At 39.9% G+C, this 25,520-nt stretch overlaps 3 protein-coding genes across 4 annotated transcripts; 1 reads left to right on the top strand and 2 right to left on the bottom strand.

Moving 5' to 3' along the window:
• Positions 1-3,225: 3,225 nt before the first annotated feature.
• Positions 3,226-12,956, bottom strand: LOC124060507 (vitellogenin-2-like). The gene is made up of 34 exons (XM_046391570.1): positions 12,823-12,956; positions 12,344-12,364; positions 12,044-12,195; positions 11,677-11,928; positions 11,427-11,588; positions 11,187-11,335; positions 10,928-11,078; positions 10,676-10,833; positions 10,428-10,593; positions 10,212-10,337; positions 9,900-10,118; positions 9,587-9,804; positions 9,399-9,496; positions 9,186-9,310; positions 8,783-8,884; positions 8,540-8,659; positions 8,256-8,442; positions 7,957-8,050; positions 7,657-7,842; positions 7,440-7,575; positions 7,129-7,345; positions 6,537-7,018; positions 6,414-6,449; positions 6,254-6,322; positions 5,954-6,160; positions 5,721-5,863; positions 5,383-5,521; positions 5,162-5,291; positions 4,889-5,072; positions 4,681-4,775; positions 4,465-4,559; positions 3,937-4,102; positions 3,546-3,707; positions 3,226-3,438 (listed from the first exon to the last, which is right to left on the bottom strand). Exons 1-34 carry the CDS (start codon positions 12,860-12,862, stop codon positions 3,326-3,328), a joined length of 5,100 nt encoding a protein of 1,699 aa, XP_046247526.1. The 5' UTR covers positions 12,863-12,956; the 3' UTR covers positions 3,226-3,325.
• A 2,581-nt stretch (positions 12,957-15,537) lies between these two features.
• Positions 15,538-20,075, top strand: ctbs (chitobiase, di-N-acetyl-). The gene is made up of 7 exons (XM_046391657.1): positions 15,538-15,746; positions 17,327-17,465; positions 17,709-17,917; positions 18,136-18,307; positions 18,406-18,503; positions 19,054-19,215; positions 19,535-20,075. Exons 1-7 carry the CDS (start codon positions 15,633-15,635, stop codon positions 19,721-19,723), a joined length of 1,083 nt encoding a protein of 360 aa, XP_046247613.1. The 5' UTR covers positions 15,538-15,632; the 3' UTR covers positions 19,724-20,075.
• On the bottom strand, positions 19,852-25,502 carry spata1 (spermatogenesis associated 1). Of its 2 annotated transcripts, none has more exons than XM_046391654.1 (12): positions 25,316-25,502; positions 25,137-25,243; positions 24,353-24,458; positions 24,080-24,133; positions 23,427-23,829; positions 22,948-23,113; positions 22,774-22,834; positions 22,371-22,488; positions 22,171-22,296; positions 21,792-21,967; positions 21,207-21,305; positions 19,852-20,536 (listed from the first exon to the last, which is right to left on the bottom strand). In XM_046391654.1, the coding sequence occupies exons 1-12, from the start codon at positions 25,373-25,375 to the stop codon at positions 20,387-20,389; spliced, it is 1,626 nt and encodes a 541-aa protein (XP_046247610.1). In that variant the 5' UTR covers positions 25,376-25,502; the 3' UTR covers positions 19,852-20,386. The 2 variants fall into 2 exon arrangements, with proteins under 2 accessions (XP_046247610.1, XP_046247611.1); XM_046391655.1 differs by having other exon boundaries at positions 20,419-20,550; positions 25,316-25,484.
• Between the last annotated feature and the right edge of the window lie 18 nt (positions 25,503-25,520).

Raw genomic sequence — 25,520 nt, 5'->3', positions numbered from 1 at the left:
TCAGCATGTTTGATCGGTTAGCTTTCATCTAGTTTATTTCACCTATTAGCTTAAAGCAAATTGTGTATGGGTGGTGGGATGACAGAGCTCGTATCAGTGGATTAAAAGTTAGTGTCACCCGACCTTGTTCTCTTCTGACATGCCAAGTCAAATTTAAGCATTGTGTTTCAAAATGTTTGCTGTCTCTCACAATTCATTTTACAACATCGTAATAAAAGAAAATGCTCTTTTCCTACAGCAGTCCTTACTTTGTTTGAAAATATCTCCCTTTTTTGGCATTGTTCTTACTTGCAAATACATCAGTATTATTTGCTATGTAAAAGAAGCCTGTGAATATTCTCATTCATCCAGGTCATGGTTATCTCAAGGAAATTCAATCGAATGCAACTGGACTTAGTTATTTGTCTTTGAAGACGTTTCACCTCTCATCCAAGAGGCTTCATCAGTTCATGCTCGCTTGACTAGGCTGGGACTAGTCCCAGCCTAGTCAAGCGAGCATGAACTAGGCTGGCTGTAAAAGAAGAAATGCAAACAATTTATCAAAAGATAAAAACAAGATCATTTTACCTACTTCTTAAATATTGTGTATCTTGGAAGTTTTCCACACAGTCAGTAACAATAATTTTGAAAGCAATAATAACATAAACAAACAAAGAACAACAACAAAAACAAAGGCAGCTCAGGTCAACAAAGTTACACATACAAAAAGGAGGTTACAGGAAATAGACCGCAGGTAAATTATAGATTATAAGAAGTACAGGAGACTAAAATAATAGAAGAAGAGATAAATAGATAGATAGATAAATAATATAATAGATAATAGATAAATAAAAGTAAACAAAAAAGGTAAATTTCAGGAGTTAACTCTGGAATAAATTTTTATTTTTTCCATCCTTTGAGACATTTTTTCTTTGATCCAAAGTTTATTGGACCCCACATTTTTAATTAAAGGGAAAAAGTAATAACACAATTGTTATTTAGGATATTGGATAATTTTTGTTTTTGCAATAGAGCTATGCACTCATTGTGAATACTGCAAATGTCCTTGACTTCTCCTCATCATATTATTGAGATGCCAGTTCAAAGTTCACACAAGAGGGCAGCATGACTGTGGCTGTTTGCTCCCTTTATTTGTTGTGGTCACGGTGACCACTGATGTTATGTCATTTCTCTTTGAATCAGCTGTGAAATGGAAGTGTTTCAACTGTTTGCAATGAATTTGCAGTGTGGGGCAAGTTATCATTAGTAAACTAAATAATAAAAATCAATTATTAACAACCATTTCTCTTTTGTACGAATGACTAACACTGAATCATGCTGGCCAAACTCTAAGAAAACTGCTAAGAAAACATTTTTGGTTGCACAAATACAAACCAATTTAGTCATTTAACATCCACTGTCATGCATGACTGTGTTTCTGTGTATTTATTTCTCTAATTTTATTGTTTAATGTATTTTAAATATAAATAGCATTGTCGGTGTAAATTTAGAGAATTAAGCATCTCATTCCAGACACTGTACATCTGGATTTTGCCATTGTTTTTTCACCCAAGTGAATCATAACTCAAGTTATTTATTTCTTTATTTTTTCTGCACATATACAATACTGTGCAAGTTTTAGGCAGGTATGAAAAAATGCTGTAAACTAAGAATGCTTTCAAAAATGGAAGTGCTAATAGTTTTTAATTTTCATTAATTAACAAAATGCAGTGAATTAACAGAAGAGAAATCTAAAATCAAATCAATATTTGGTGTGACCATCCTTTGCCTTCAAAACAACATCAGTTCTTCTAGGTACAATTGCACACAGTTTTTGAAGGAACTCGGCTGGTAGATTGTTCCAAACATCTTGGAGAACTAACTAACTTCCTCAAATCCTTGTGTCTGTTCATGTAATCCCAGACAGACTCGATGATATTGAGATCGGGGCTCTTTGGTGGCCATAGCATCACTCCCAGGACATTGGCTGTATGTTTGGGGTTGTTCTCCTGCTACAGAATAAATTTGGTGCCAATCATACTCCTCCCTGATGGTATTGCATGAGGAATAAGTATCTGTCTGTATTTCTCAGCATTGAGGACGCCATTAATCCTAACCAAATCTGCATTTGCCATTTGCAGAAATGCAGCCCCAAACCTGCAAGGAACCTCCACCATGCTTCACTGTTGCCTGCAAACACTCATTACTGTATTGTTCTCCAGCCCTTCGGCAAACAAACTGCCTTCTGCTACAGATAAATATTTCAAATTTTGACTCATCAGTTCGGGGTACCTGCTACCATTTTTTCTTTCCTATGTTTTCATGCGTAGTTGAGTCGCTTGGCCTTGTTTCCATGTCGGAGGTATGACTTTTTGGCTGCAACTCTTCCATGAAGACCACTTCTGGCCAGACTTCTCTGGATAGTAGATAGGTGTACCTGGGTCCCTCTGTTTCTGCCAGTTCTGAGCTGATGTCTGGTGGTAGAAAGATACTTCTGTATCGCTTGCCTGACGGCAGCACGGTGAACAGGGTGTGGTTGGGATAGATGTTCACTTTTGTATCCTTCACCATGCCACACTGATGCTCTGTAGGTGGGTACCAATGATGCTGTTTTAATCACCTGCTGCAGAGCCCTTCTGTCCTGGACTGTGCATATTCTGTGTCCCAGTTTGTAATATTGCCAGTCAGGATGCTTTTACCTTGCTCCCTGGCATGGGGATTTTGGGGGATTTTTTTTTTGTTTTTTGAGTTGTTTTTTTTGTTAATCTGTACAAAAATCAAAGCATAAAAATGTAAAATATGTCCGTTGTACTTTTCAATTTAAACTAAACTGCCATCTGTATCTTCGTATTTGATGTACAGACATGAATATCGCTGCATTGTCTAATATTCTGACTTCAGGGCTTTGTAATGCTGTGCTGTAGTACTGTAATACTTCAGTAGAATTTAAGGCATTTTCCATTGAAACCACAACTACTACCCTCTCCTGTAACATTTGCTCTTATATGATTGATTTTAACAAGACTCAAAAACATTTTACTTGCCATATGATATTGATTCTTTAACGCTCTGGGCCTACTCTGAAGAATCAAGACTGCAGTCAGTAAAATAAATAGGAAGAAACCGACTGACCCTTGGATTCTTATTCTATTTCAGCATGTGTGGGAATGAGCATAATGGCTCTTCCATTATAAATGACCTATTTATTATTAGCAGCTGCCTTTGCAAAAAAATTCAGTCACCATATGCTTGTGCTCCTGATATTTATTCAGATTTACAGTTCAAACAACAATTAACAATGTTTTTATGAAACAAATACTAAAACATCATTGAAGTAATTAAGGCATTAAGCGCACTGAGCAGTGCAGCGACAGGCCAGGTGAGCTTCAGCTGATTCTCTCAGGTCAACACTCTTCTCAAAGATGCTGCTGAGACCCTCAGAACGGTTCACGTTAGAATCTAAAGAAAATGGAGAGAATAAAGCAGTCAGGCACTGCCCAAAGATCAGAAGCCTGATGTAGCATGATGTAGTTTTGTTAATCAGCTGTGATTTCTTGCAGACTCACCAGCAGGTACGCAGTGGTAGCCAATATAAACGTTGGTGGTCCTCACTGGCACGCATCCGGGCAGACAGCGCAGCACAGGCTCAACAGAGTAGCATTTTGAGTCCTGGCCATGGAGGTCAATCTGTTTCTCTAACTTCATAGACTCAAGCTTTATGTAACACTCTGGAAAAGGTTGAAAAAAGAATTTAAGCACTGAAAATGTACACATTTACTTACAGCAGTTCTTAGCCGAAACCAAATTCTGGTATTCATGGTTTCTAGACAGTTGTTTTCATCATTAATATAAAACCAAATGTTGTGTGTTTGTTATCATCATGTGAATTGCAGTATTTTGCCATTATGACTGTAAATAATATTTGAATAATGATGAAGCAGATACTGTAAGTACTACCAGAAGCATCACGGCAGCTCTTTCCAGGCAGAACCCAGGAATGAGCGTAGCTGACTGCGTTCTTGGTGAAGCGTTTGTTGGGTGTGCGGTACTCCTGTCTGACTTCCCCATCAGCCCTTCCACAGAGACCACAAGTCTGTCCTCTCATCCAGTCCACAACTTTAACCTGAAAATAATCCCAAACAGTTAAGAGGTCACATGATTGGGAGCCTCAGAGGACCTACCTGTACCTCAGAGAGATGAATGCCTCTGTTCAAATGGCAGTGTGCCAGGTAGAGGCACACCTGGCTTTTAAAGGAAATGGGAGATGATGCTCATTGGCCAAATTAATGTTATACCCAAAAACACACCAATGATGTATTAAGAAACCTCTTTGCACCTTGTGCGTTCATTTGCATCCAAATTATGCACCATTTAACTAGCAAAGGGGATTTTGATGCGCCCTAAATGCTAAACTTGCCCCATGCACTTTAAACCAAGCATTATATATAGTTTGAAAATGCTAATAATCTTCATATCTATAATCACCTTCAGTGCGTTCAGATCAAAATAGACCTCCTGAAGACCATGGCTGGGAGCATGGAGAGTGATGCCCTCACCTCTCTGTCTGATCTGAATTTTGCCTAAAATGAAGGTAAATAAAGAGTAAATACAGGTAAATATGGAGAATTTTTTCTTTCAAACAAATTGAATAATCTTAGCATAATAATTACATTAGATTAAATAAAATTTAAAAATAAAAACCTGTGGGATGCTGATATGGCAGGTTGCTGAGTGGGATTTCGACTCCATTAACCTTCACCATGACAACATTATCCTTCGGATACATGTCAACATCGCTGTTGAAAAACAGTTGGAATGCATGTATGAAACTTAACTTTCCGCATTTAGAATTTTGTCTCTCTTTCTTTGCAATTCTGAAGATTTACATAAAAATACTGGTTGTTTTTACATGTCAGCAATCTTCACATTGATCTGGTTCTGTTCCTGTGTTTGGTCCCTCTTCAGTAGAACAATGAATTTAAGTTCTTGGGTGCAATCCTGAGCCAAAACCTGGTAGCAAGAGTGGGGCATCTCGTTCTTATATTTCCTGTTGTTGAATGTGATCAGTGTGTCTTTAACCATTGTGCACTCAGCTGGAGTGAACAGAAAAAAAATCAGCAAGTTAGCTGTTTGTTGAGCTATGTGACTATTTAGTAATACCTGTTCCTTTAAATGTTTTTACCTGCATGGGCCTTCGCGATCATGTAGGAAATTTTGTCAGCCCAGTTGCTCTGGTATGTTTCCATTTCGGCAGCAGTATCCCCGAGTGGCAGAGAAATTGGGAGACTCACACCAAGTTTGTAAATGGTCCTCTGTAAATGGTTATAAGTGAACATACACAAACTTGTGAAAAGTATGATGCAGATATTTTCTGCATGTAAATAATGGGCAATAAAATCATACCTTTGGTGTCTTCAGCACAACATTGAGGCTTGTCTCAGAAGCAACAGCTACACTCAGTTTGATCTGATTACGAGCATTCTTGACCTTTACCAGGTTTACTCCAGTTTCCCAAGCAATGCGAGAAATGTACTCAGAAAGCCTAGGCAGACATAAAGATTAAGGTTATATTTAAGTTTTTAATGAATGTCAAATTGAGTGTGGTATAATGTGTAATATGCGGGTAGGTAAGTGAGTTGGAAAATGACATCATGAAAATGCTTGACAGAGGTAGCTGCTGGTGTGAATTATACAGATGAAAAATGTTGAAATCTACATCAATAGTACTATTGTGACATTACTGCTTTGCGTAGCGTTTCATGCTCTTTGGAAGTTTGTCCCAGGTCAGCTTCAGGCGTAACGCAGGCTCTTGACCAACAAGACCAGTCTCAGCTATGATTTCAGTCTGGTATTGTTTGCACTCGATGCCCCAGGCAACCTTGGCCTAAGATAATTTAAATTGATTATAATCTCAAGAATGACACAAATTTCTAGCAAGTGTTGCCAGATCAATTCATCAAATCAAAGCTTGTACCATCAGTTTGTGGTTGCTCAGCATCACACCATCAGCGCAGATTCTGAAACGGTCGTTCTCGGCCAAGTTGGCAAAAATAACCTGCACTCTGGCAGTAGCTCTGTCAAAGTAAGCTGCAATCTGGTATCCTTGAACCTTGTGGTCAGCTCTCACAGCACGGATGAGAATGGTCACAGCAGGGGTGACAGCATTGGCAAGATATTTGACCTTAAAATGCAAACCAGAGACTGATGTTAACGAAGGTCTTGTTTTTTCCCACCGAATACAGGAAACTTGAAATGGCTTGGTCTGATGACTTACCTTGTTGTAGATAGCTTCGAAGCTGTAGGCACTGCTCTTGCTGTTGGCCCGTGCTGTGGAGAGGGCATGCTGTGAACAAAGAAAACCATTCATTTAGCCTGCTGAAAAAGAGTACATGGTGTGTCTGTCTCATGTTTTTGCAAAACAGTCTGATAATTACCTGATGGATATGGTTTTTGATAAACTTCATTTCATACTGTAATAGAAACATTTGTCGATTAGTCCCAGCACATAGATTCTACTCTACTTTTTAAAAACATGTACATAGGTGAATTTAGCTCACTTTGGACAGGGCACTGGACCTAGAGGAGCTGGAGCTGGAAGAGCGGCTGCTGGAAAGGAGAGATGAGCGGCTGCTTGAAGCACTGCTGGAGGAGCTCTTTGAGCGAAGGCTTGATCTGCTGCTGGAGGAGCTGCTGAAAATGCTGCTTACTCTCTTTGATGTCTTGCTGACGGCAGCAACAACATCAACCATCTTGCTCTTACTGCGAGAGGAGGAGCTAGAGAGGGATGATGCAGCAGAGGAGAGGCTTGAACGGGAGCTGCTGGAGATGGAGCTAATGGAACGAGAGCTGCTGGAGCTGGAGGAAGCTGATGTCCTGTTCTTCAGACCAGGAACCAAGATTTTCTTGAGTTTCATCAACACGTTCCTGTCCTCAAGAATTTCCTCTTCTTCGCTCAGGTTAATCACCTTGATGATTTTTTCAGCTGCTTTATCTCCTACCTGAATCTCAATTTCAATCTTCTCAATGACTGGTCCAGCCGCTGGAATGAAATAAATAAACAGATACATTACTTTTTTAGCAACTTCTTAGAAAATGCCTTGTATCAGTTATTTATTAATATAATTTATTTATATTATCAATTTCACTTGCCTGGAGCAACCTCAACCGAGACAGCATGCTTTCCAATAATGGCGTAGAGTGGGCAGTCTCTGATGAAAGCGGCATTGCGAGATTCAATCTCAGTGCATGCTTTGATTCCAAAAGTTTCAAATGCTGCACACATTTTCTTCTCAAAGGCCTTGGGGACTTTCAGTTTGTTCATAATTTTTCTTGGCAGGTCAATGGGAATGATTTCAGATGATGCTGACTGTAAAACCATAACAGAGGTCAACACATAATTTTGAAACAGGGCAGATATCTGTGATGGAAAAGATGGTTAAGGTCAAATCAATCAAACTAACCATTTCACCAGCCAGAGAGTATGCCATCCTAGAAGCTGCCCTTGACAGCTGAGTTGCAGGTTCTGTTGGAATCACTGGTGTGAACTTGGCAGCTGCCAGGTCTTCCACATTTCTTGCAACAGCGAAAGTCTCAACGCTGTTGGAGGATAACAATTTTAAGAAAACAAAATTTGAAAACTGGGTGTTATGTGTTGCTTGGTGACAAAAGAGTACATACAGTGCAGATGCAATCTTATCAACGCCCTGAACAGGAAAGAACTGAAACTTGAAGTTGCCCTTGATCATGTCAATTCTTGCTTCAATCTTTGCAGGAACGATTGTGTAAACTCTGGCTCTTGATAGAAGGGCAGCTTGGATGAAAGCAGTATTCACTCCCATAACTGCATAGGTGTGCATGGAGACACTGCAAAGTACAAAAAACATCAACTTTAAGAGTGACATTATTTTTGGTTTTTGATCATTAAACTGATGGTGAACGAAGCTTAATTAATTGTTAAGTAGGCTACAACTGGACAACCTTGGAGAAATGGCAGCCCTCATGCTGATATCAGACTTCAGAAACTGGGCAGCATGGAAGTTCTCAGGCAGAGGTGGTGACACAGTGGCTTGGACTGTGAAAAGCAGCAAATTTTCAATTTCAATTCAGTTTCTATTCATTTCAGTTTATTTATACAGTGCCAATTCAAACATACAAAAGTTATCTCATGACACTTTCTAATTAGAGCACATCCAGACTATACTCATTAATTAAATTTTGAATCAGTGTACAAAATGTTCTCAAATGAGCAGGACATAAGTCATGCCAGTGGAACTTACGTTCGACAGATGCAGCAGCCACTGCAGCAGTATAGAAACTGAGCTCCATGGGCAGACCAACAGCTGTGGGAAGGATGCGGCGAACCTCAGCAACCAGCATTGGTTTAGCATAATGAAATGCAAAACCAGACAGCACAGCATCCAAAACCTTCCTGCCATAAGTGTGAACTGCTGGTCCACTGGCAAGCTGGAATCATAAAATTCCGAATTAGACTTAAGATATTCAGTTCATAACAAAAAGGTTGCTTAAAAGCAAGACATCTGTATCGTAGAAGATGTTGTACCTCAATAATCTGATCAACGATTGCTTTGTCGATGTTGGCAAATGCAACTTCCTGTCCAAAGAACTTCACATACACAGAGGCCAGGGGCGGGCTTGAGGGATTAGCCCTCCACTCGGAAAGCTGTGCAAGGAAGAATACAGTAAATTAAACACTATAACTTCAATAAATATGCTTTAATTACATGCTTTTCATATTAGTATACTCTAATATTAATATTTTTGATTAATACTAATGACCCCTCACAGCCTTCATGACTTGTTTCATCTTGGCGATCCTGTCAACATTCTCATGAGCTTCTTGGTGCTTCAGGAGGGCCTCCTGGACACCCTCAGCTCTCACTCCAAACTGAAACACAATAGCATTTGAAGGATAGGTGGGTTTGACATTTTCACTAAAACTATAGCAATAAAAAATGGTGTGAACTGATTGATAATAGATTGAATAATTATAAATGTATCTAACTAACCTTAGGATACTGGGCAACAGTAAATAGCTTGAGATGTAGACCTTAATTCCATAGGCTAGCTACTGATATGATTTGATATAGTGCATTGACCAAAAGTGTATAAGAATGGGGGCATATTCCAGATATTCATTGTGAGTATTTAATTGTGTTAACTAGCCATATACGACATGATTTTCATACCTCAAAAACATCAGCATAAGCTCCTGCCAGGTAGGTGCGAGCTTTGGCCACAAAGGCTTTTGGCATAACAGTTGCAGCATCATTAATGTAGAAGGCACTGGCAGCAGCACCCATCATCCAGGGGTCTGCAGGGCAAAATATAAGAACAAATCAATTAACATATTTTTAATCTAACATCTTTAATGACAAATTATTATTTTGTTAGACTCTTACTTTGGTAGGCATCAAAATAGAAAGCTCTGCTGTAGCGGTAGCTCAGTCTGTCGAATTTGGGGCTAAGGATCTTCACAGCAACGTTGCAGGCAGCAGCACTGGAAGTAGAATATTAAAATAAATAAATAGAGATTCTACATGCTGACATATTTGAAAAAAGAAAAACACAATATTACTTAAGTTCTTACACAGAGGCAAAGTCAGGGGCAGTGTTCTTGGTCATGGCCTTCATGTAAGAGTAGACAAAGCTAGCGACCTGCAGATTTGCTTCTTTCAAGAGGGCATCAGCAAGAGTAGTCACCAGACCCATGGGCAGCTTGGTCTCAAACAAGATGATAGCAGCAGCCATACGGAGCTCTGGGTGGAGAGCCTTGTCCATGAACAGCTGAACAGCTATTTCCTGGACCTAATTCACAAAGATGAATTTTATTAATAACACTTCACATTACGAAACAGACATTAAGTGTATTTACCCTTAGTAATAAGAAAATATAGTCTCACCATCTTGGGCTCCCTTTTGGCAATGTTCCTCAGGGCCAGGGCGGTATCAATGTGAACTCTGTGCGGCAGACTGGCACCAGCCGTGCCAAAGCCAGGAAGGAGCTTCATGATTGGCTTAAGGCTAGCAGGATGTCCAGCATTTCCTAGGACTTTGAGGGCGAGAACGAGTGCCTCAATTTCACCTCCGGCAACAGCCTGGACAGCAAGTTCATGGATCGGCTGAAGGAGGCAAAAAAAATTACGTAATGTTAATACATACAATGTCCAAACTGAATTTCAGTCATACACAACACATGTACAAGCGATACGTACCCTCACTAACTCAGCTGGGCAAGTTGGGTTCTCTGCACAGTACTTAGCAACCAGGGTACCATAGCCCAACATGGCAATCTCGCGCAGAACTGGGTTTGCTTGGATCTTGTGGTGCATGGCCAGGCCCTGAAGAGTAATAGTAGTAAAAAAAATGACTGTGTGTTCCAGTTCTCACATCATAAAGAATACTCAAGAAAACTTTACTGGTTGACTTGCCTCAGCAAGCCTGATGGCCTCCAGGTCAGCTGTCACCATGTGCACAGATGCCAGCAGGGCTTGAGCAGCTTCAGCAATAGTCAGCTCACCAGCAAGGAACTTCTCCTTGATGAACCTCAGAGTAGCATGAGTACCAATGGCAGGGACAGCATTCAGGATCCAATGCCTGGGAAGCAGAGTTATTATATTATTGTATTATTTACCTCACAGATTGTCAAAGTGTTTCTCTGAATGAAAGTTGCAGTTACCTGTAATCTGCTCGTGCTTTGAACTGAGTCCAGAGAGCCTCAATACTCTCAAATCTGGCCACACGCAGCAGCTGGACGAGCTCAATAAATTTCAGAGGGGCATCTTCATGGACCTTGGCTAGATTGAAGGTCACCAGGTGGTTCAGAATCTCAACAATCTGTCATAAGACAAAATATTTCCCCTGCTTAAGTTTCTTGCTACAAGATGAATTCAACAAAAATCTGATTAAGAGGGAGAATTTCCTGAAGTACCTGAGCCTCAGCATTGCTGATCCTCAGAAGCTGGATGGGTGTTTGAAGGAGTTCACTGCCAAACTCATACTGCAGGGATCCACGATGAAGATATTCAGCACTGATGGGATGCACTGGGGTCTTCACAACCTCCACAAAGGTAAGGATTTGTCTGAAAATATATATAAGCACTTCATCAGTCTACACTGTCCCATTTTGTGTTGACAATAGTGCTTACACCACTGTTATTGCTCTCTTCTTTTCCATTTAAACCACATACTTAGCCTCCATCTGGGCAGCGCCGTTCAAGATGTTGAAAGGTGAGAACTGGATGACCTCTGTAGCAGTTGCCTCCAGGATCAAAGAACCTGTAGCTGCCGGTTTCATGATGTAGTTAAAAGCAGCAGCTCCCTTCAAGGTCTTTCCTCTCTGCATTGACAAGACCCACAATATTATCACACCAGCAATACATCATAGTGTACTGTATTAGAGTATGACAAGGAAAAGAAAATGCACTTACAGCCTCACACTCAACACATCTCTCTGTGTAAGCCAAGCCAATGTCCTTAAAAATTCTCTCCTGACAGCGGTTCATGTCTTTGGTCTTGGTCAGCACGATGCGGTCAGCCTTTGCATCCTCACTGATGACGTAGTGGGTCATACACACACCCTGAGCTCCAGGCTAGTTCACAAAAATCAAAATACAGTTTAGGTGTTGTTACATTTTGCGTATAACTCTTTGAAACTCTATGAAAAAAAGTTCCTTGTACCTCTTGCAGCTCATAGACATTTTGAGTCTTCTTGATGTTCAACTGGACGATGTTGAGGATTCCTCTGTAGATATTCAGCACAGTTGCAGAGACACCAGCTGGTGCAAACACTTTGCCAACAACACCATTAGCATACTCAAACTTGATTGGGGTCAGTAGCTGAGCAGCCAGAGCTGAGGTGAGCTTGGAGGCTGGGATGAAAGCATCTTTGGGCCAGATACCGCTATACTCAAAGATTTCAGGCTCTACAAGCTGAAGGAAGAGCAATAATTTGAATGCACACTTGATGTTTTTTTAAAAAAAACATTTCGAAAATCTTTATTGTTGAATCATAAATAACTAACAAAGGCCTTTTAAAGGTCCTAACCTTGAGCATGAAGGTGTCAGCAGATGATGCACTGATGAAAACTTTGCTTCGAACTTTTACACCAGCACGTGCCAGACCCTCTTCAGGCAGGCCGCCCATCAGAAATGCTTCATATTTGTACACGTAAGTCCTTCCAGCAGCAAATTCTGGAGCTGCAATAATAGACAGGAAAAAAATGAATTAATGAATTAATTAATCTGTTTGCACTGCATTTTTGTAATTTTTCTATATACATACCAGTTTTATTTATTTATTTATTTATTTTAAGTACATTTTCAATGTGATAAGATAAGAACTTACCAAAGCTGACCTGGTTACCCGCTAGAAAATAGAAATAAATTATTATTATTTTGGTGTTCATCAAGAAAAAATAAGGTATGTGAAAAAGAATTTCAAAAATCATGAATTTGTAAAGGAAAATGGAAATATTACAGTGTACCAATTTTTCCAAAATATTTAACAGGCAAAACAGTTGATAAAATAAAAAACTAAATGTCTATTCTTTCTACTCTAGCATTTTTCTATATATAGATGTTATTACACTGTCATCACGTGCAGTATTAGTAGTTCTCTTCACAACACAATTCTTTGCAGTCATCTTTTTATTTATTTGCTTATTTTTGTCCTAATAAAACACAAAATCAGTGTAGTGTTGCTGCCCTCATCTACCTTGCATTTCCATTACCTCATTCAACAAAAAGCAACATTTGCAGAAAATTTGTTAAATTTTAAGTTACATCTAAGATGATTTAGTTGTAAATCCCCAAAGACATACTCACCTGTAAGGGCCACAGCAAGAGCTAGTACAAGCACCCTCATGGCTGGTGAATGTGAACTACACAAGCAGAGGCTCCCTTTTAAAGCCACTTTTTGGTGACTGCATGGCCAACGAAATGTATCATTAACTAAATGTCATCTTGCACTGTCACTGATATTACTGTGCCCTGATCATGCAGATTAGGTAAACTTAGGTAAACAGTTTAAAAGACAAATGACAACTGTTATGTGCATAACAAGTTATCTTAACCCGACTCGTGGCTTACCTGGCACAAGCAGCCTGATCGCAAATCCAAAGATGTTTTCTCTCCTATGGCGAAAGCAGATGAAATGCAGTTCTAATATTTACCTAACAAAGTTATTATTATGTAATTATTTCCACTACATTAAACTAAATTAAACTGTGCAAGTTTTGAAGCATCAAATTAATCTAAATTATTCGCTCATTAAGTTATTAAAACAAAAACAATTATGGTGACACAATATAATATAAAAACATTATCACAGAATGATTTCAGCTGCACAGACATGGAGAGGTTCCAGTTTTTCAATAAAATGTCACTGTGTCTTGACCTGTAATTTTGTCACTCTGATATAGGAGCTGTTGACTCTCCAAAGGCAACAATCCAGCACATTTCCTGAACTTTCATCATTACAGTGTGTCAAAAAGTTGTCAAAATATACTAAATCAAATCAAAATTTATATGATGAAGATGATTCCTTTTATTAAATAGCCTATGCAAAGATTTGTGCCTTGCCAGGGCTTACAAAACACCACAAATGAATACAAACCAGACCAGAATGTGAATGTCAGAATCAGAATCAGAATTCTTTTATTTATCCCCGAAGGGAAATTCTTTAAATCCTTAATGTATCAGGTAAAAAAGTAAAACTGGGATGAGAAGGTGAAATAAAAAATTGTTAAATTATTTCAATTGCATCTAACTATTACAAATTAACATTTGATACCTCTAGATGTGTTAAAATCCATGATGAGACCTCTGTTTTTACCTGTTTTAACTGACTTGTTTTTGTAACTTGTATCTTTTTACGAACAGTATATAAATATTTGTCATTTTAACTGTAAAGGTGATCGCGTCTTTGCTGTGCTGGCCCCAACTCTTTGAATACAACTTTCCCAATCCTTTCCCAAACTTTTTCTTTATCTCTCCACAAAATCATTATAGGTATTTAGTTTGCTGGAAAGATGCAAGTCCTGAAAAAACATACAAAGATATCTGTACATAAAGTTAAAAATGATAAAATGTGTAGAAGAATTTAACATTTTCAGGATTATTTGATCCTTAACTTGAAAACCATTCTCAATGTTCCTTGTCTCACATTTTTCTTGTATGTTTTTTTCCCATGCCATGTTCTTATTTTCTTGTTCTTTGAGATCCCGGAGCTCCCACCTTCTGTTCATCCACTTAGCATATCATATACTGGCCATGGTCAACTCATTCTCCACCAGATCATTCATTTTGCTTCTTCTTTACTGTTTCAGTCAGCCTGAATCTCTGCCTGCCACTTTCGACATCTGCTCACTGCCCTGGACATGATGCCCCAACTCTCCTGCCTGCCTGCCTGCCTGCTTTTGACCTTTGCCTGTTTTCAACCTTGAGTTGAGCCTTTCATTTTCTGGCCATGTCTGAATTGTGCTTCTGGGTTCAAACCTGCCTTCACAAAAGCACTGACTTGAAAATAATATATTTACTAATATTTCTAGATCAATATCAGGGTTTTTCCTTTCATTTCAGTGCAGCATGTATAAAAATTTAGTATCTTAAAGCATATTGGTGATGGAATTGAACCAAGAGGGCTACCACGTGGTCTGGATTGGTGAACTAAATTAGTTGAGTTGAAATTTTGCTTAAACAAATGCTGTTCAGTAGCAAGAACCTGATATTATAGAGAGCAAAGCATCAGGTATGTATCAGGGAGCTTAAACACTCTCAGCCTGTGACTGTAGTGTAGATAAGTACATGTTAGAGGTACTTGTGCTTCAAGTATTTCCATTTTTTTATTTCCATTCTTGGAATAAATAAATCATTTATTATTTAGGATTAGCTGGAAAATGCATTGTCACAAAGCTAAAAATAGGGATTTTTCTTTGTGCTCAGGAAAAGTTTACGAGATACATTTTGCTGACAATAGGCTGCTTTTACTCTAGTACTAGTTGTGATTTTGAATGCATTACTTTTACTTGTAGTGGAGTATTTTCACAGTTTGCAACTGCCACATTTAATTAAAGGACGTGAATTTCTTTTTAGACCTGCTGGGTCATCTTTTTAAAATGGACACTGACAAAACATAATGGACCCTCTCAATATGTGTCTTTACAAAGTAATGAAACTCCTTTATAAGGTTTAGATATGATTATTTATTGCATTTTTATTATTAAGTACCAATCATCAATTTGGACTTAATTTCTCTCTCTCTCTCTCTCTCTCTCTCTCTCTCTCACACACACACACACACACACACACACACACACACACACGTCAATATTTACTCAAAGTTTTGTTTGATCCCTTCTGCCAATCTGATCCTTGACTTAAGTTCATATTAATGTTTAATGTGGCTGTAACTGGAAATGTAATATTTTAAATATTGACACTGTTAAGGGGTACTTTTGTTTACTAACTCTATGCTAACCGGATGAAGTTTGTACCATGTCAGGCACCGTACAAAAGCGACGACGCAGAACGTCTTCGCAGTGATTGCACGTGACTTGTTGCCGCAGTTCATCGGCCGACTGGACAGAGTGAGAGTAGCTTAAACTTCCTTCTGATCCCCCTTCCCCCTAAAAAAAATGTCCTGGCTTCTTCTGTTTTTGTCGTCGACAGTCCTGGTGTGCAGGGCTGCCGTCTGCCCGTGTGAGAGGCCGGAGCTTTGTCGACAGATCCGCCAGCAGAGAGACTTTGAGGTAGTTTACGTCAGTTAGCTTATTAAAAACACGACGAACTCGCGCCCGCAGCACGTAACATGTCCAACACGTTACCGACAGTTCGCTTCGTATTTAAACATACTGCCAGAGCTGCTAAGGATTTATAGCGATTGAGTCGTGAGGTGACAAAGTGCAGCTAAAGCCCACACCTGACATGTGAACCTTATCGTTAAAAATGTGAAATTGTTTACTCCATCAACAAACTCCATCAAACTCGCACTATTAAAGTTTGCTTTGATAACCATGTCGCCAATTTACTAAACTTTTACCGATAACTGGCATTATCGTACTCTGATATAGTTACTGAAGTCTCAGAGAAGAAAACAAATATTTAATTAGGTTATTTTGCTGTTCGCGTAAATGAAAGAAAATCGAGGGGAAAGTCTCCACTGGGTGCTTAAAGTGATTTGACAAACCTCTTACATAATGCTTATGTCTCGTGATGGAGGTCTGTGAAAGGTTATGCTTTCGATAGTGAGCATTAAAGTGGCATCTTCACCTGCGACGCTTTGAATGGATCATAGCTTAGCCCCAAACAATCACAAACTAATTCAGAAATCAAACACGATGACTTAAATCTGCTCTAGTCTTTGCTCCGGGGAAAGTACAGGGTAAATAAAACGTCTGTAGTCATTTCATGACAGAAGACTTTAAACGTCACATGAAAAAGGAGATGCGCTGTGCTGTATTTGGTCATAAATGTACTGTCTGCATGCATCTGCTGTAGGTCCTTTTTGTAAGTTTCAAACCGGGACTGCTGTTCCTCTTTGTCCATGTTGTATGTCTGCGTTTGGTCTGTTGTCATGTGATATTTCAGATGGTTCCCTCTTTTGAACCACATTTGATCTCATGTCTCCAAAATCACATATGAAAGTGTTAAATGTAACTATGTTTTCTAGCTGTTCAATCATCAGTGATCAATATTTTATAGTTGGAAAGCACTACTAATAGACTCCTTTTCACAGCAGTGAGGCTCGAGAAACAGGTGTAGTCAATGACATTAACAGATGCACGTCAGTCAAATGTACAAACTTAATATCTTTAAGAACTTTAAAAATGTTTCTTTTTTCCTGACACAATTCTCAAACGCTCATGAAAAGGATGTGGTTCTTGGCCTGATATCTGCAGCTAACAGATGCAAATATCATAAGTAAAAAGGATGACCATCCATTAATCCACCAGTCAGTCACTAGAGAATTGATCAGAGCGAGTCTCAGTAATATCTCTCTTTTAGCCAACTGTCAAGTACCACACGTTGCTTGTATTTTACTTTAATGTTTGTCAGTCAGTCTGTAGTTTGAAGAAATCAGTTTTTGCTTTGGTATACTACTTTGGTATACTAAGAAAATCATCAATACAAACTTCGATAATAAAAATAATGATTAGTTGCAGCCCCTTTGCAAGCGGAGCTGCGAATGAGGGAAAAAATGTTCCTGTCTCCTTCTTCAGCCCTGATTTGTTTCTTATAGCTTGGAGTTCAGGAGTTCACGATTGTTATGATATGGAGCCTGACTCTTACACTCTTACCTGGAGACTTACACTCTTTGTGTTTCTTTCAGGTGTTTGTGTTTGACGTGGGTGGAAAGACATGGAAGTCCTACAACTGGAGCATGGTGACGACGGTGGCAGCGTTTGGAAAATATGATCCTGATCTCATGTGTTATGCTCACTCTAAAGGAGCAAGAGTTGTACTCAAAGGTAGAGTAAATTTCTCTCTTCACTGTAGTGTGACTTGATGTGGTTGAGTTAATTGTCCTTTCTTTGATCAGTAGTTTTCCAAAAGCTAGTCACAGTACCGACATGGAGGTAACATCTGTTGTTGTAAATGCTCCCACAGTTCATTGTTTCAGTGAGTGATTGGCCCTTGACTCTTGCTTCTGCTGTTAACAGTTTATTGTCCACATAATTATGTCCACCCCCTTTCCTTGTTGGTGTTAAAAGGCGACGTACCCCTCTCCTATGTGGTGGACCAACAAAACAGGACAGCATGGATAACAGAGAAGGTCAACTTGGCTAAGACTCAGTTTATGGACGGGATCAACATTGACATTGAGCAAGCAGTGGAGGAGGGCTCCCCAGAGTACCATGCTTTGACAAACTTGGTCAGAGAGACCACTGAGGCCTTCCATAGGGAGATCCCAGGTTCCCAGGTGAAGAGCTTGTTTGGAACAAGGCTGGATTGGCCTTGTTCCTTTTTGTTTTTTATAATTAATTCTTGGAAAACCTCAAATCCCGCCATTACCCTAAATAAGAATAAACTAGACAAGAAAATGAATGAACAAAGTGCTGTAAGGCTTCCTCAAACCTGGTCTCGATGTTATGTTTCACACATCAGTCCCACCGATATTTATCTTATCCTGATCTCTAGGTCTCATTTGACGTTGCCTGGTCACCAAAATGTATCGACAAACGTTGCTATGATTATGTTGCCATCGCTGAGTCCTGTGACCTGCTATTTGTGATGTCCTATGATGAACAAAGCCAGATCACGGGCGACTGTATCGCAATGGCAAATGCCCCACTCTCTCAAACACTGAATGGTTTGTTGTCTAGTCCTTTAGTAATGAGTGTGAATGAATCAGATTTTTCAGACATGCTTATCGCCACCGTATAACATGCCTGTTGTCTTTCTTTCAAGCATATGACCAGTATTTGAACCTGAACATCGATCCAAAGAAGCTAGTAATGGGATTGCCATGGTACGGCTATGACTACCCATGCCTCAACCTTTCTCAGGTAAGATATGGTTCTTTTTAAAGCGAAATAGTTCAGATGTTGGTGGATGAATGTTTTTTAATTGATAAGACTGGTAATGACCTGTATTTTCACTGGCATGGCTGGTAATATCTAGGCAATATCTCAACAAGTGTTGGATGAATTATTGTGAAAGTTTGTGCAGACATTCAGGAACCTTAAGACTTCAATAATCCCTTGATTTAGCGTCACTGGCAGGTTGACTTTCGGAAGTAACTTACTAAGTTATTAATGACTTTCCGATCTCATGACTTTTCTGCTGGCGCCACCATGAGGTTGACGTTTGTGGTTTCAAATGAAACATTTCGGTCTGCTTCAGAATGATGAAGTATGGTGGTCCTTTAAAGTAATTTTTAACTACTACCATTTTCTGGTCAAAAAATTAATTTGCTTTATACTTAAGCGAAATAAAAATATGATGATGTTACTACTGCTATTATTTATTTTTACTTATTTTATTGTTGCAGTAGGTTGTAAGTTGTTGCATCTTAATGGAAAGGAAGTTATCCCTTTGTGTCTTTTCCAATACCAGGAGGGAATATGTTCTATAGCCAAAGTTCCTTTCCGTGGAGCCCCCTGCAGTGACGCAGCTGGAAAACAGAAAACATACAAGTGGATCATGCAGCAGGTCAACATCTCAATGTCCGGCCGGCTCTGGGACAACAAACAGCAAGCGCCTTACTTCAGTTACAAGGTACATTGTCCTTATTTTACAGATTAAGTCTTCATTCTGCTTTAATTTGCCTAAAAATATACAACTTTGTTTTGGTTAGATGTTCTCTTGTTTAGTAAACATCTAATTCATGGAATATTTGTCTTTCTGCCAAGTTCAGGCTTGAATGTTGTTTGTAATTTATTATGCCTGAACAAATCAGCCAGACATTTTAAACAGGGGCTGTTTATCTGAGGCGAACTACCGCAGTGTCACGTGTGTTCTCGCCCCATAAGACGGTGCCATTATCTGTTCTCATTTTGCCCATCATCTGCACTGTCTTTTCTTTTTTTCTCCACAGGACCCAAAAGGACAGATTCATCAGGTTTGGTATGATGACCCACAGAGTATTTGTCCCAAGGCAGACTATGTGAAAACTAAAGGTCTGAGGGGCATTGGTATGTGGAACGGCAACATCTTGGACTACAGCGATGAAGCGGTAGCCAGGGAACAGACCACACTGATGTGGAATGCACTCTTGGGATGCTAGCTGGGAGGCGGGTTAACACTGCTGCAGACTTTTACATCAGCTCTGAGCCTGCTGTTTGTTGCTAAGTCAATATATCCCTTTGTAACAATAATGGGGTGTTACTTCCCTCTGAGTTCAGGGATGCATACTTGCACTTCAGAGTTTATTGTGGTTTTTATTGCTGTTGTCTTTGAATGTGGTTACGTCTCAGACGTTCCTCTCTGCCAACTGAAAGAACTGCGATTCTGTGAAAAAGGCAATGAATCTCAATGTGATGTACACAAAGACAGTATTTGTGATTCATACTGAGCTTACTGAGATCTGTGCACTTTATATTTTATATAAATAAAACATTTTCTGGTCAATCTGTAAACCTTTTTTTTTTCTCTTTTTTTAGGTTTAGCTTCCTTCAGCACCTGAGAATATTTGGGGAGTTAACACTATCAGCACTGTGAACACATCAGAACCACATCAAACATTGCATGAAGTAATAAAGAAATGCAGAAAAAGCAACAGCATAAAAATACAGAGCTCAGGTACAAAACAGTTAGAAAATACAGCTTCATAAAATCAAATGTATAAAAGCAAAAGTTTTAGTCATCTTTTCAATTACTCCTCTGAATACAACAAATATTCCAGCAGAGGTGAAGGACAGACAGTCAGTCCGCTGCTCTGTGTGTTCGGTTACGTGGAAGTGCTTTGAGCTTGTGCTCTGTCCCGTGTGGTATTTCCAAAGCCTAGAGAGGCCGTGGGAGCAGGATTAGAGGACTGGCTCTTCTTCTGGGCCAGCTCAGCCTTTAGGGCCCTCAGCTCTGTGGCAGCCTGTTTCCTCAACTACACAGCACGTCCAGGACAAAAAAACACAACATGGATTATTAATAAAGTACAACAGATGGCAAGCCACCAAGCCGGAGTGAAAAAGGGTTTCTTGAAATAAAATGTACATGTGTACAAACTGGGTTAATATCTACTTTGTAATTTTAGAAATCATTTAAATGAGCATAGATAATAAGTTTAAAGGTAGTAAGTTTGAAGTGGATATGTGGCTTGATATTAATCAAATAACTATATATTTACCATTCAAATATGAATAATAATCATCACTAAATAATATGTAGACACATAAAAATGGATGATGCACAATTTTCATGTTTCAATTGTTTATCCATTACATTTTCCTGTACTTCCTTACATACGTCTTTCCTAAGTAGTTATTCATTAACACTTCATTCCATAAATTAACTGTTGAGTGCAGCTGACTCAGTAAGTGGGTGTCACTATCATCATTTTAATTTTTTTCAAATTAGTTGAGCTACTCTTGTGTACGTCCTGGTTGGGAATCACTGTGTTAGCTCACATACCAATGGAGGATGTTGAAAGGTGGACACAAACGACGGCTCTTTTGCAACTTTTTCAATTAGGTCTTTTGACCGACGAGTTAAGTTTGTTAATTTTGCTCATCGGTTACACAAACAGTTGGACAGCTTCACGGAAAATCGGTTACCTTTATCTCCGTCACCAGCTTCATCCTGGCATCCTCCACCTTCCTCTTCAGGTTGTCAATCTCATGGCTCTCTGTCATGATCTGAATGATGAGCTCGTTCTGAAATTCATGAAATTCTTCTCAGTTCATTAATTTATTAACTCTTTATATTTTTTTAAAACTGTTTGGCACACTTTTGCAGTCTAATCTGTTCTTGTGGGATCAATAAAGTTCATAAAGTTACCTGACTTTGAAAACTGAAGTTTGAAAACAGCCTCCACTGTGCTGGTGACACTTTGAGCCAATAAGTTCTTTGATAGATCTTTTTCACGGCAGACATTTTGACAAGTCATTGCGCTTTTTGACCAGCTTGGCACAGCCAACTGTGACATTTGCATTAATTTTCTGATTCCATGATATTAACTACTCACATTGAAAAAAAAAACAAAACAAAAAACATGCTGTGTAAGAGGAATATCAGCATTTTGGACTGCTGAAGAACAAAGTCAAGGAATCTTCAAATAAATTATTCCTCCAAATGCATACTTTGCCTAACTTTTAATATTAGCCACACAGTGCATAAAATCAACATAAATCAGAGTTTACCTTTATGGAAGGTCTGCCCTGTCGTCTTGGCTTCCCTCTGTTATCTCGGGCCTGGAGCTGGTGTAAGAGCTTGTTGTAAAATGTCTCCAACTCTTGTCGTAGGTTTCTCAGATTTTCCTCGAGTGGTGCTGTGGCCTTCTTGGTTTCAAAATATTTCTTCTTCCAGCTGTCACGCGCTATTCAAACACACAAAAGCTGTTTTTTTAAAAAACGACTGATTCCGTCATTACGGTAACACTAATATGTTACAGGTTTGTCAGATTACTTATGGAACAATTAAGATGATCGTTCTTGTGTTCACAGACTGCTGGCAAAGGTCAGAACTCGTAATAATTACTTCTAAAAGGTTAGCTTTTGCTAAACAGTGTCCTCTGCTCACCTTGGTTCCTGCGGTGTCTGTTTTGAGACAACAAATCTTTCCCCCTCCTCAGCAACTCTTGTCTCGTCCACTCCAGCTGCTTTCTCTGATCCCTCGCCAGCTTGATTTCCTCAATCAGTTCCTCTCCTGACAGAAAGAAATCATTTCATTTGCACTTAAAGTAAAGGATGATTATTAATTCTTGGTTTCTGACTGCTTACTGTTTATCTGAAAGACGGGAGAGACGGCTGCTTTTTGAGTCGCCGTGGCCAAGTGGCGACCTGGAGGCGGGGAGGTGCACCGAACGGGCAGAGACAACACCGCTGGACTTTCCGTCACCTTAAAACAAGCAATAAAACACAACAAACGCGAGTCTTCATCTGACTTGACTTTCATTTAGCTCTGTGCTCACTTCAAAGATCTCAAACCGTCCACTAAACCCGCCTGCTGACAGTAGAATTTGGACTAATCACTACGCCAAAGAACCGCACACTTCCTGCTTGTTTTAAAGCCCTATTTTAAAATAACCCTCAAGAGCACCTTTCTCAAGAGGAAAGACTTCAAGGAGACACGCTGAGACATGTTGTAAAGTCTCATCAAACTGTAATACATATGATACATTACCCCACTTGTTGGTTTATTCTTGATGGACTGCAGTGCTTGTGAATCTTTTGATTTCCTGAGCCTGCAAACAGACACACTGTTAGAATAACCAGCACCAGTAGTACCAGTATTCACTGCAGAGTACAAATGAAGCTCTCGGTGTTGCTTCAGCTTGGCGTGCCAGCTGTGCAGTACCTGTCTGTGAGGGAGAAGCCTGAATCTCTGTCCTCCAGAGACGGGGCTACTCCTGAATCTCGGGCCGCCCTGTTCGCTCCGCGGTGATGTTTCTTGTTTCTGCGGGCTTCTTCCGTCTCTGGAAAATCCTTCACCCGAGCTGAATCAGCTTCACGCCATCGTAAATCTGTAGATATAAAGAGAGATCCTAGAGCTGAGATGTGAGATCAGAATGCCAGTTTCAAAAAGGCCTAAAAAACGTCACTGCTGAGATGCAGAAAGTGACCGGTTAACCACACCATAAACGGTGACGGATCAATTCTAGAGGTGTTTAACGCGAGGCTATTCAGGCGGTCAAAATGGGAGACCTGAGCGACAAAATCTGGTGTAAAATATGATGAATATCAGCTGCACTGTCACCACATGGGATAACCGCACGGGAACATTTGTACAACCACAGTGGATAAATCATTCTTTGTCGGAGAGAAAAGGTCGTATACCTTTATTCTGCGAAACAGGCTGAGGGGCCCTTTGATTGCTTGGCTGCCTTGGGCAACATTCCTGCTCGTCCCACTCCAACTTATTGGAAGAGAGACCCTCCTCTTCGTTTTCTCCTTCTGTCTCAGAAGAACTAAAGCTTTGCTCCTCATCCTCCTCCTCCGCCTCTTCTTCTTCTTCCTCCTCTTCCAGGCTGTGGGTGGGAGGTGGCTGATGGGAACACTGGGGGATGAGGGGGAATTTAATAGGCTCCTTTGTTCCTGCTGGCAGGCTGCACGTCTTGGGAGAGTGGTAATAGGTCTGGTGGTCTGGGGAGCTGCTGCTGGTTTCTGGAGTGAGAGACTGGGAGCAAACACTGCTGTCGATCTCCGCAGTGGGCAGCAGGTAAAGCTCAGGCTGCGGGGCCTGCCGACAGGTGACAGCAAGACATCAGCGGTGCTTAATTGGTAGATAATACAAGAAACAAATCAGAGCAGATCAATCAGTACATACAGGAAATCAGTGATTACATAACAAACTTTAAGAGAGTCACACAAGTGGAGATGACTGCTGAACATACATTTGTAATCCATTTCGTTTTTGTGTTTGAAAAAGTATATCTTTGCAAAACCGTTAAAAATGTTACATGCAATTAAGGAACATGAATTCTACATACGTATGGCGGAACGAACGTTTTCACTTTCAGATCCCTCTCCTGTCCGCTCTTGACCTGTAATACAAAGGAATTTGGTAGCTGTAGGAGGCATGATGGTAAAAAAAAAAACCCTGTGTGCTCACTCTCCCTCACACACACACATTACACTCTTTAGTGCGGCAGCTTGAATAGTGAACTTGGTAATCAAACTGTCTGCATTGTTTGTCTCTACTGTCTGCCCAGTGAAACACAACCAGCTATAGAAAACCACACTAAACAGCCAGCTGCGCTCACCAGTGCCAAACTGCGGCCAACACACTTCAGGAAGGAGAATTTCTCAGCGCCCAGAAGAGCTCCCAGCTCGCCTCTCAGAGCTTTCAGAGTGACATCGGGATAAACCCTGGCATGGCGGCGACGAAAAGGAGATGTTTAGATGACTGAACTGTAACACAACATGTGATCACATAAGGCCGACTCATGCTGTGTGTTTTCAGCACAGGAGAAACTCAGATAAAACAGGTTGTAGTCCAGGTCTCGGTGGATTTTACAAATCAGAGGTTTGTCCAAAATAAACCAAAATCCAAAAGTTGAAATACCATTATGAAGCTTTAAAAGCAAGTATGACACAAATGGAAAGTAAGAAAGTGCGTTTACTCATGTGCTGCTGTGTACGTTGAGAACTTCTTGATACTGACATATGGTAAGACTATTGTTTTACCATGAAGAAAAATATTCTACTTTTAACCTCGCTTTGTTTGTCTGACAGCTGTTCTTATTTTACAAAATAAAATTCATCCAATCCATTTCTGTAGAAGTAACATTACTCAGCACTTTGACGAGCTACAGCTTCACACAACAACAATTTAGACACTCTGAGAGTTTTATTGTATTGCTACTTTACTTTTACTTAAAATCAATTAAATGCAAAAGTCAGGAACATTTTAAAATTTTACTTTAAAAGAAGAACTTAAATGCGGTCTTTTAAATAACTCTTTACAACACACATTTAAATCCTTCGGATGCACACTACAGTCTAATACAAATTATTATCCTCTTCTGAGTTTCCAGCAGTTTTTACCTGATGAAGCCGGCAGATATGAAGCTCTCTATGGCTGCAGCGGGGACTTTATTGAGCTTCACATCCCACTGGTCATCCGGCACACAGAGCACATGGAGCTCCACAAACTACACACAAAGAATATTAACAACAATACGCTTCAGTGAGGACGCTGCATTACACCGATTCCCCCAACATACCTTGCAGCTGGTCGGTCTTCTGTCCTCAGGGTGTCTCAGTGACTCACACGACAGCTCCATTATGTGTCCAGCTCGGCACAAGCAGCAGCAAACCGACAGAGGATGGATTCCCGTTGGCTTTATTCGCAGGAAGTCTTCTTCTTTTTTTTTTTTGGCGCTGTGAAGGCGTGGTGAGCCAGGTAACAATCTGGTGCAATCAAACACA

Source organism: Scatophagus argus, chromosome 6 (genome assembly GCF_020382885.2).
Source record: "Scatophagus argus isolate fScaArg1 chromosome 6, fScaArg1.pri, whole genome shotgun sequence".
Classification (NCBI taxonomy): domain Eukaryota; kingdom Metazoa; phylum Chordata; class Actinopteri; family Scatophagidae; genus Scatophagus; species Scatophagus argus.
The sequence above is the reverse complement of the archived record's forward strand: the minus strand, read 5'-3'. Positions and strand labels throughout refer to the sequence as shown.

What these genes read in the sequence shown, in the direction of transcription:
- ctbs (XM_046391657.1), top strand. Translation starts at nt 15,633, where the DNA reads ATGTCCTGGCTTCTTCTGTTTTTGTCGTCGACAGTCCTGGTGTGCAGG. An exon ending in GGGAGATCCCAGGTTCCCAG is followed by an intron (nt 17,918 to 18,135) that starts GTGAAGAGCTTG and finishes CCTGATCTCTAG; the next exon opens with GTCTCATTTGACGTTGCCTG. An exon ending in CATGCCTCAACCTTTCTCAG is followed by an intron (nt 18,504 to 19,053) that starts GTAAGATATGGT and finishes TTCCAATACCAG; the next exon opens with GAGGGAATATGTTCTATAGC.
- spata1 (XM_046391654.1), bottom strand. Translation starts at nt 25,375, where the DNA reads ATGGAGCTGTCGTGTGAGTCACTGAGACACCCTGAGGACAGAAGACCG. An exon ending in GGCTTCTCCCTCACAGACAG is followed by an intron (nt 22,835 to 22,947) that starts GTACTGCACAGC and finishes GTCTGTTTGCAG; the next exon opens with GCTCAGGAAATCAAAAGATT. An exon ending in AGCTGGTGACGGAGATAAAG is followed by an intron (nt 20,537 to 21,206) that starts GTAACCGATTTT and finishes CGTGCTGTGTAG; the next exon opens with TTGAGGAAACAGGCTGCCAC.
- LOC124060507 (XM_046391570.1), bottom strand. Translation starts at nt 12,862, where the DNA reads ATGAGGGTGCTTGTACTAGCTCTTGCTGTGGCCCTTACAG. An exon ending in GCCCAGCTGAGTTAGTGAGG is followed by an intron (nt 10,119 to 10,211) that starts GTACGTATCGCT and finishes TGCCTCCTTCAG; the next exon opens with CCGATCCATGAACTTGCTGT. An exon ending in CTACCACTGCGTACCTGCTG is followed by an intron (nt 3,439 to 3,545) that starts GTGAGTCTGCAA and finishes CATTTTCTTTAG; the next exon opens with ATTCTAACGTGAACCGTTCT.